This window comes from Eptesicus fuscus, chromosome 6 (genome assembly GCF_027574615.1).
Source record: "Eptesicus fuscus isolate TK198812 chromosome 6, DD_ASM_mEF_20220401, whole genome shotgun sequence".
NCBI classification, from domain to species: Eukaryota; Metazoa; Chordata; class Mammalia; order Chiroptera; family Vespertilionidae; genus Eptesicus; species Eptesicus fuscus.
The window spans coordinates 24,897,370-24,908,001 of NC_072478.1; the positions used below are offsets into that span (position 1 = coordinate 24,897,370).

At 43.5% G+C, this 10,632-nt stretch overlaps 1 protein-coding gene across 1 annotated transcript; it reads left to right on the forward strand.

Annotated features, from left to right (window-relative positions):
- Positions 1-2,676: 2,676 nt before the first annotated feature.
- Positions 2,677-10,031, forward strand: LOC103304454 (olfactory receptor 7E24-like). Its single transcript, XM_054716891.1, has 2 exons — positions 2,677-2,705; positions 9,083-10,031. The coding sequence occupies exons 1-2, from the start codon at positions 2,677-2,679 to the stop codon at positions 10,029-10,031; spliced, it is 978 nt and encodes a 325-aa protein (XP_054572866.1).
- Positions 10,032-10,632: the final 601 nt, after the last annotated feature.

Sequence of the window (10,632 nt, forward strand, 5' to 3'; positions counted from 1 at the left end):
CTGGCCTGCCCTGGTCTCCACTCAAGGTTACAAAGTTTTAATTATAGAAGATAAATAAATCCCAGATACCAGGGCCATCCGTTTGAGTCACCGGGGGGTGTGGCCAGCCTGCAAACCACTGCAGGCCCCTCGCCCAGGCCACCTCATGCCCCAAGGGAACCCCCAACCTGATCCGGGACACCCTTCAGGGCAAACCAGCCAGCCCCACCCATGCACCAGGCCTCTATCATCATCCTACCTAATAATAGACAAATATACAAATTGACCGTACCTTCGCTATGCCCACGATTGGCCAGGAGGCGCAGAGGGGTGGGATTCGGGGTGGCCAGGGTGGCTGATTGGGCCGGTGGGACGCTGAGCTCGCGTTGCCAGGGGCGGCACGAGCTCAGCGTCTGCGCCATGGCTGTGCTGCAGCACAGAAGGGGCCTCTGGGGCAGCGAGCCCATGTCCTGCCGCGGACCATCAAAAGTGGGGGAGCTGGGTGCCTGTCCGCTCCGGCACCAGGCCTTTCAGAAGCCTCCACCGTGCCGGAGGCTTCTGAAAGGCCTGGTGCACCAGTGGACAGGCACCCAGCTCCCCCGCTATCGAAAGCGAAAACGGGGGAGCTGGGTGCCTGTCCGCTCCGGCACCAGCGGACCCCTTGCCATCAAAAGCGGGGAGCAGGTGGCTAGCAGTGTCCGCGGAGCATGTTAGGCTTTGCGGGGCAGTGGATATGGCCTGGATGGCAGGTTAGGCCTAGGGGACCCTACATGTGCATGATTTAATCATGCACTGGGCCTCTAGTCCTATCTAATAAAAGAGTAACATGCAGATTGACCATCACTCCAACACACAATATGGCTGCCCCCATGTGGTCAAAGATCCTGCCCCTATGTGGACACAAGATGGCCACTACAAAATGGCCAGCAGGGAGGGCAGTTGGGAGGCACCAGGCCTGCAAGGGAGGGCAGTTGAGAGGGACCAGGCCTGCAAGGGAGGGCAGTTGTGGGTGATCAGGCCTGCAGTGGAGGGCAGTTAGGGGTGACCAGGCCAGCAGAGGAGGAAAGTTGGGGGCAAACAGGCTGGCAGGGGAGCAATTAGGCATCAATCAGGCTGGGAGCGGAGTGGTTAGGGGGTGATCAGTCTGGCAGGCAGAAGCGGTTAGGGGAAATCAGGAAGGCAGGCAGGCGAGCAGTCGGGAGCCAGCAGTCCTGGATTGTGAGAGGGATATCTGACTGCCCGTTTAGGCCTGATTCCGGTAGTATCGGACCTAAATGGGCAATCTGACATCCCTCGAGGGGTCCCAGATTGGAGAGGGTGCAGGCTGGGCTGAGGAACACCCCCCCTCCGTGCACAAATTTCGTGCACTGGGCCTCTAGTATCTAATAAAAGAGTAATATGCAAATTGACCATCACTCCAACACACAAGATGGCTGCCCCTATGTGGTCAAAGATGGCTGCTCCCATGTGGACACAAGATGGCCAGCAGGGGAGGGCAGCTGGGAGGGAACAGGCCTGCAAGGGAGGGCAGTTGGGGGCGATCAAGCCTGCAGGGGAGGGCAGTTAGGGGTGACCAGGCCAGCAGAGAAGGGAAGTTGGGGGTGACCAGGCATGCAAGGAAGGGCAGTTGGGGGACGGGACCCAGGCCTGCAGGGGAGAGCAGTTGGGGGGACCAGGCCTGCAGGGGAGGGCAGTTGGGGGAGACCAGGCCTGCAGGAGAGGGCATTTAGGGGCAATCAGGCTGTCAGGGGAGCAGTTAGGCATCAATCAGGCTGGCAGGGGAGTGGTTAGGGGGTGATCAGGCTGGCAGGCAGAAGCAGTTAGGGGCAATCAGGAAAGCATGCAGGCGAGCAGTTGGGAGCCAGCAGTCCTGGATTCTGAGAGGGGTCCCAGATTGGAGAGGGTACAGGCTGGGCTGAGGGACACACCCCCCTGTGCACAAATTTCATGCACCGGGCCTCCAGTATATTAATATAATTCAATTAGAGAAAAACTTAGAACTCATTCAATTTAGCAAAAAAAAAAAAAAAAAAACCAAACAAAAACAATAACAAAATAAACACCCCCTAAAGAAAAACCAAATCACCTGTAAATATCAAAAATACAAAATGCCAGCCAACAACTAAGGCAATGAACATAAGAAGTTATCCTTAGAGATAAATATTAATTGATAAAATGGAAAGAGTATCAAATTCTTGGTATAGAAGAACTAATTCTGTATAGATTTCATGATTAATACAATACATTTACAGATACCAAAATCACACCATAAGTGGTTAAATTAAAAAAAAAAAAGTCTGAATTTTATGTTAAGATCCTGAAACTCAGAAGTAAGAAGCAAGGAGTACAGGTGACCTTTTTTTCTCAGGAGAGAAAGGACCAAGGCCCTCTAGAGACATTCACTTATTTTTCCTTATTTCCCTTCCATTAATACTAGCAAATATCCAGAGATTAGGACAACATGAACCAATTGGCTAATTAGGAGATTTGTGCAATGAACCCCTACGATCATAACATAGTAAATAATTGGCTGATTCCTCCAGCCCTAATGGATGTGAATCATACTGTAGTGGCTATATATCTGTCTCCTTTCTTGGTGGGAATATGCATCAGAAGGTGCCAGCCTGAGCCTGTATTCCTGCCCTTGTCAAACACAAGGCAGGAGAGGGGCAGCAGATCCATCAATACTCCTTGTTCATGCTCCAGCAGAGATGCAGCCCAGCCCAGTAAGTGCTATGGGAGATGGTGATTGGAGAAGGAACAGATTGGAATAGATTGATGAGAGGGTACCAATATGCAAAATTTCAGATCAGAGCCCTTTGAAGTTTGTGTTCTTGGTTCTGGTGTGGGTGTGAGACTTTCAGAGTTCGCCTTCCATCCTCATTGGTTCTGGCTCTGGTTGGCATCTTCCTCAGCATAGCAGAAAGTGAATCTCTCTAAACTTGCCCCTGAGCACCCCAAAATGATCATGAAGATGATGATGAGAAGGGTGACATTAACCATAACATCAAGCACTTTTATTGGGTGCTTCCTAAGTGCTAGGCTCTGAAATATGTGTTTTATGTATTTTGTTTGGTTTCATCTGTATAATCTCTTCTGAATTATAAGTGCAAACATTATTATTCTTTTACATAAAAAGAAAGGAGCATAGTATTTTATGTGACTCGAAACAGAACATGAGTTAGTATGAACAGAAGCCAGGTTTGTATCTGGGCAGTCTGACTCCAGATTCAGGACATCTGGCCACTTTGGAGAGCAGTAGGCCATATTTGCTGCATCAACTATAAGAACGATGGCTGACACCACAAGCAAAGGTCATAGGAAGAATTGGCACATGATAATTTAGGGAAGACTCCTGTCTTGTCCTTGCTCCTGGATTTCACATCAACTGTCCATTTCTTCTTCCATTCTTATAATCAACCTACTCAATTTCAAAAGGAGACAAAATCAGAATCTTTTAAAATATATATTTTTATTAATTTCAGAGAAGAAAGGAGAGAGATAGAAACATCATTGGTGAGAGAGAATCATTGACTGGCTGCCTCCTGCACCCCCACTACTGGGGACTGAGCCTGCAACCTGGGCATGTGCCCTTGGCTACCTTCAGTCTCCAGGCCAATGCTCTATCCACTGAGCAAAACTGGCTAAGGCCGAAGTCAGAATCTTTGGTTCCATTCCTATTCAGAATATTCAAAGCAGTAAAAAATGTACCTCAGAGATACCTGTGGTTAAGATCTCTGTACCTCAGCTTAAAATTTCAGAAAGTTGGGGCACAATGAGGATTAGTGCATGAGACTTCAGAGAATGATCATTTAATTTTTAATTCCTTTTGCTCTACTTATTATTAGTGTGCTTCGGGGAAAGTTCTTAATGTCTTTGAAACGTGGGATTGTCCTCCTAGTTGATTCCCAGTTGACACAACTTCACTGAATAAGGATTAAACAAATAATTGATGCCCTCTATATAATAAACATTAGATGGATGCATACAGTAAGGGTGAGCTGAACTTATGGTTTCCCTACATCCCTCACATTACCTTTCATTTTGGTTTTTACAAGTACATCCTTAGTATATTGAGGGAAATGACTGAGTGTCATTTATTTCTGGTTCCCCACCCCAACACCATACCTTGTGGGCAGACAAGAGGCATCAAAAAACAAAAACAAAAATCTCACTTAAATATTGAATAGACTCTTCCATTGTTTATAGAAATAAAGTGGACAATATGAATTCCCCGGATTTGACCATACATGCCAGTGTTTCCTTCCATTTCTAGAATGTCCCATAAGAATAGAGAGAAGGAAAAATAGTGTTTATTTGTGTCTATGTCATGGGCTTTTTATGACATCTGTTAATTTCCATGTAGTAGTATCTATATTATTTAAATACTGAATATCCACTGAAGGGGTTTTTCATAAATATAAAAATAGAGGCAGAAAAGAAGGGGGAAGTAAATGTTATTTCTGAGCTGAGGTACATTTCAGGTTTCATGTCATTCCATGCTCAGATGCCTTGATTGAGACAGGAGAGGCTTCACCCTTTCTGCCATAAAATGGCATTACATTTTTGGAATTCTTTTTTATTAGTAAGCACACTATCCTAATAACGATTGAAATCCTTTGTTAAAAAATGATCAAACCTTTCTTGACTTCCAAACTTCCCTTAGGTGCCACACATGGTTTAGAGATGAATGTTAGACTGGCCATTTCTAAGAAGGAACACAAGCACAGAGGTTCTGAGATTTCCACACACTCCACATGGAGGGCATGAAAGATTCAGGACTAAAAATGGATCTCCTTATTCCCGCACCAGGGCACTGTCACCTCCACGTTAGCTAAGGAGTGGTTCTTTCAAACCTACTTTGGTCCCCAATGGAAAGGGAGGGAGAAGAACTAATTTATCCCCTTTTGGTTCAGTGAGTTCACCTGTGAATTAGGAAATGTGTCAGTGATTTACAGGGGCCATAATGTCACAAACATTGTGGATTTTATGGTTTTCTATAAATAGTCATGCATTGTACAGTCCAGTTTTGAAATCCAAAATGGAAAATAAATTGTTATGAAGATGAAAATTTCATGTGGAGCTCTCATAGAATGATTATTATAAAACAGACTTCGAGGATACTTTCAAATGCATACCCTTATAATAAAAGGATGTGGTTAATAGAAAAGGATTTTTGTATTGGAACAAGAAATACTGTCAATTAGGCGTTAGTTAAATTGCACATGTACCAATTTGTTGGGAGCACAAGAGACTTGGTTGGAAAGTTGTAAGGAGGACCTTCTGATAAAAGGGAAGTGTGTGGAAGGCCGCCTGATCTGTTTATCGGAATTCTGACTTAGGGGAGACTTAAGGGAGTGTGGAAGGCAGTGCCCCTAATTATTCCTGACCTTTTTAAACAAGTCTGTGGACGTGCAGACCCCCAGGTGTTTACTGGAATCCTTAATCTTAATCCCTGGATGCCCTTGCAGAGAGTACAATGTAAGCACATGTGTCCACCCACGATTACTCACCCTACTCATTGTGTCTAAAGAAAAAATTCCAACAAAGGCCTAACGAGGCAGGCAATAGAGGCTGCTCTGGCCACTAGAGCCAGAGAGCCCTTAGGCCTCTCTTTCACAGTCAAACTGTGTTGGAGTTATCTGTTCATCCATCATTCAGGGACTGCTGATCAGTCTGGCACCAATTATTAGAAGTTTAAATATTAATCACCACTAACTTATCAATATAAATTCTCACTTGTGTGAAATCAAGAGAGGTGCAAGAATTTCCAAGGAATTGTGGTATGAAGAAACTGATATAAATAATAATATAATAGAAATATAAAATATATAATGTAAAATAAATATTTAATATAAAAATAAAATATATTAAGTTATAAATATATGTTAAATATATATTTTACATTTGTCAAATTTATATTAAAATATATAGACATAAATGTATAAACCAAATAAAATAAAGACTTCCCTCGCATAATAATGTGCATCAGTAAAATGTTTTAAGTCAATGTATGTACTGCATAAAGAGACTTGAACACAATGTTGTGGTAAAGAAGTACATTTCAGTGATAACGTATATAGTATACTGGTTAGGCAAGGTTTTAATAAAACTGCTTATGGGTACATAAGTCAACATAGACAAAAAACATGCCCACCAAAATGATGACACTGGTTGCCTTTGGGCAATGAGTATATATAGAAATGGGATTGAATTAAGATACCAAGAAAAATCAAAATTTATCGGTAATGTTTCAAATCTCTCTACAACATGAGATCTGAAGGAAATATTGTTAAATGTTTATATTTTTAATGTGGATGGTGGGTCTCAATGACAGTAATATTAGGTAATATCAATGGAGTATTACCTAAGTGTTGGGCAGTATTCTAAGGCAGTGTTTCTCAATCCTGGCTATACCCCAGGACAACCAAGAATCTCACATGTAGGGATGCTGCATAAATTGGTTCTAGGCTGAGGCCACAGTATCTGTATATTTTTAAATAATCACATGCAAATATATCAATCAACTGGAAATAAGAATCACTGGTTTAAGCAACTAATCACTGGTTTAAGCAACCAATCACTGGTTTAAGCAAATATAAATTTGACAAATGTAAAGATTTTTTAAAACCTCCTTACAATAATCCTTAAAGGTAGCTTTAATTATTATCTCAATTTTACACCAGAGGAAACTGCCCAGATATATTTACATTGTTCTATTTTGCATTTTTCCTCAATTGAATCATCGTGTGATCTGTCAAAATAATAAACTTTCTGGTAGCTGAAGAAAGAGACTTTCAATCACTGTGTCAGAAAGGATTGATATGAAAATCTATTATCTAGGCACTAGAGGCCTGGGGCATGGATTTGTGCACCAGTGGGGTCCCTCGGCCTAGCCTGTGGGGATCAGACCAAAACTGGCTCTCCGACATCCCTTGAGGGGTCCCAGATTGTGAGAGGGTGCAGGCCAAGCCTAGGGACCCCTCTGGTGCATGATATGGGCTGGGGTGTGACCGTCTCAGGGTTCTAGGGCTTGTCTGGCCCATCTTGCTCAGTCCGGATTAGCAGGACTCCAGCAGTAAGCTAACCTACCAGTTGGAGCATCTGCCCCCTGGTGGTCAGTGAGTGTTATAGAGACTGGTCGAGCGGTCGAACCAATGGTCGGACACTTAGCATATTAGACTTTATTATACACAATAAGAAATCTCAGTCTTAAACCTGGCAGTGGGACCTCCCCAAGGCTAAACTACTCAACTATGAATAGGAGGGATTATGATCAGAAAAACAAAACTAACAGTCATATATGAAAAGGTGCTCAACATCACTATCCATCAGGGAAATGCAAATAAAAATCACAATAGTACATAATCTCATACCTATCAGAATGGCTATTATAAAAAAGAAAAGTCTCATATGTGGTATCTTATCACCACAATAAAATGATGCACAAAATAGATTCAGAGAATAGAAGCATGGAATAGACTGTTAAATCAAAAATGGAAGGTTGTGGTGGGTAAGGTGGTTGGGGAGGGATTGTCCAAATAATTTATATGCATATATGCATAACCCATGGACACAGACAACTGTGTGGTGAAGGCCTGAGGATGGGGTGGGGAGGTCTGGACTGGAGGGGGACAATGGGGAAAAAAGGGTGACATTTGTAATACTTTCAACAATAAAGATAAATTAAGAAAAAAACCACAAATGTTGGTGAGGATGTGGAGAAAAGGGAACCCTCATACACTGTTGGTGTGAATAAATATCCTAGAGGCATTATAATCTTACCTTATAATAGACAAATATGCAAATTGACCGCACCTTCGCTACGGCCAAGCCACGCCCACCAACCAAGCCACGCCCACCAACCAAGCCACGCCCACCAACCACGCCCACCAGGAAACCATTGCAGGGACGTTGGGGTGTGGCGGAGCCCAAGGCGGGGAAAGCCGCCCAAGGCTTTCCCGGCCTTGGGCGCCAGCGGGGAGCCTGCGCCGATCGCAGTGGGCTCCTACTATTGGTCGCAGGGACGCTGGGTGCGGCCGAGCCCAAGGCCGGGAAAGCCGCCCGAGGCTTTCCTGGCCTTGGGCGCCAGCGCTGATCGCAGGAGACCACTGGGGGTCGGCTCCTGCGATCGGTCGCAGGGACGCTGGCCAAGCCCGGACCCTGAAAGAAGGCAGAAGGCGGTGGCCACAGCCAAGGCCTGGGTCCCCGGTGCCGGCAGAAAACTGGTGCAGGCAGCCAGGTGAATGAAGGTCTATTGCACGAATCTTCATGCAAACGGGCTACTAGTAAATAATATCTGGCTCCTCAAAAAATTTTAAACTAGTACTAATTGAAAAACAACTTCCAAATGACTTTTAAAGGACAACTCTCATGCTTGAGTAATCACTTATTTCTATGAAGGAGAGACAGAAAATCAAAGAATGGTAAAACTCATAAAAATAACTATTACATAAAAATATTTTCTGATTATGAAAATTCAACTTTCATTTAGAATCCAGATTACACAATCCTGTCTTTTAGGCAGTGTTGAAAATAATCTAAATAAAGGAACTAATTAACTAGCATTGTATTTAAATAAAAGAAGGTATATGTAGCTACTTCTTAATTTCTTAAAATTAGTATAATTTTTATTTCTTAAAGAGGGGGAAGGCTGTTTCTCATTCTATATACATATTAAAGAAGTAGCTGTGTTTTCCTGTGATTATGGCTTTGTTATCTCTAATGTTCCTGCCCCTCTGATACTTTTCAATGGAGATTCTGGACAGTAAAGTGTATATAGAAAGAGGTGAATATCATGGAAACCAATAAAGAAAGACATTAGTGTGGTGAAGGCCTGGAACTGGAGGCAGGGCAGGCTGGTAGGGTCAATGTGGGGGGCGGGGGTGAGGGAAGGGTACATCTGTAATACTTTCAACAATAAAGGTATATTTAAAAAAAGAAAAAATAAACAGTTCTAATTAAATAGGGTTTGTCATACTGAGAAATATTGGTAAAGGTACTGGGGTAAATGACCTCAGGGGTGAATAGCTTGAACACAGAATATGCATACAATGCTGTGTGCTCATTTACTTATTTTCCTTTCCCGAATCCTCTTCTAAAGGTGCCCTGGCTACATAGAACCACAAAATCTAACACGTGTCTCAGAATTCTTCCTCCTGGGTGTCTCCGATGACCTGGAACTGCAGCCTCTGCTCTTGGGGCTCTTCCTGTCCATGTACCTGGTTGCCGTGTTGGGGAACATGCTCATCATCCTGACTGTCAGCTCTGACTCCCACCTGCACACCCCCATGTACTTCTTCCTCTGCAACCTGTCCTTGGCTGACATCTGCTTCATTTCTACCACTGTTCCAAAGATGATTGTGGGCCTCCAGACTCACAGCAGAGTCATCTCCTATGGGGGCTGCCTGACACAGATGTCTTTTTTGATCCTTTTTGGATGCATGGATGGCATGCTTTTGACTGTCATGGCCTATGACCGGTTTGTGGCCATCTGTCACCCTCTGCACTACTCAGCCACCATGAGCCCATGCCTCTGCTGCTTCTTAGTTTTGGTGTCATTTTTCATCAGCCTTTTGGACTCCCAGCTGCACACTTTAATTGTGTTACAACTTACCTGCTTCAAAGATGTAAACATTTCTAATTTCTTCTGTGATCCTTCTCAGCTCCTTCATCTTGCCTGCTCTGACACCATCACCAATGACATAGTCATGTATTTTGTTGGTGCCATCTCTGGTTTTCTCCCTATCTCAGGGATATTTTTCTCTTACTATAAAATTGTTTCCTCCATTCTGAGAGTTCCATCGATAGGTGGGAAGTATAAAGCCTTCTCCACCTGTGGCTCTCACCTGTCAGTTGTTTGCTTATTTTATGGAACAGCTATTGGAGGTTACCTTGGATCAGCACTGTTGCCTTCCCCCAGGAAGGATGAAGTGGCCTCGGTCATGTACACTGTAGTCACCCCCATGCTGAACCCTTTCATTTACACTCTGAGGAACAGGGACATTAAGAGTGCCTTATGGAAGCTCTACAGCAGAACAGTCTACTCTTAACATCTCTGCAATCCCTTTTGGAGTGTAGTTGGAAAATCTAGCAAAACCAAACATGTAGACCAGTGAACACTGTTTCCTTAGTCATGTTGTGTTTAGTCTCATGGTTCTCATTCCTCTTCATGTGCTTCACATATGAACTTTACTTCCTTTTATTTGACTTTAATTGAATTGCAGAGTAATCTGGGATCCTTTGTACACTATCATAATTCAGTGATAAATGCATTGACTCTGGTATCCAGGTAAAATGTACAATTCTCTTAGTAAATACTTAAATGTTACATCTTTCCCCATGGCTTTATGGTATATTCCATACACATTTTGCATCTGTCAAATCTAAATATTCAGGTAATTTATGAGGATGCAGATCACTGGTTTTTAATTGTGGATTGTATTGTAACCCTCTGGGGAGTTTTATAAATACTGATGATTGGGTCAGTTGGAGGAGTTCATGAAGATGTGACTGCCAGTGTACCCAAGAGCTGTCCCTGGGGAATTAGAGACTCGTCCCCTTCCCCTGTCCTTGGAATGTTCATTTCACTTGCCTACCCTTCTCCAGAATATGGCCCAAGGATATACCCTCGAGCTAGTTATGTTTTGTTGA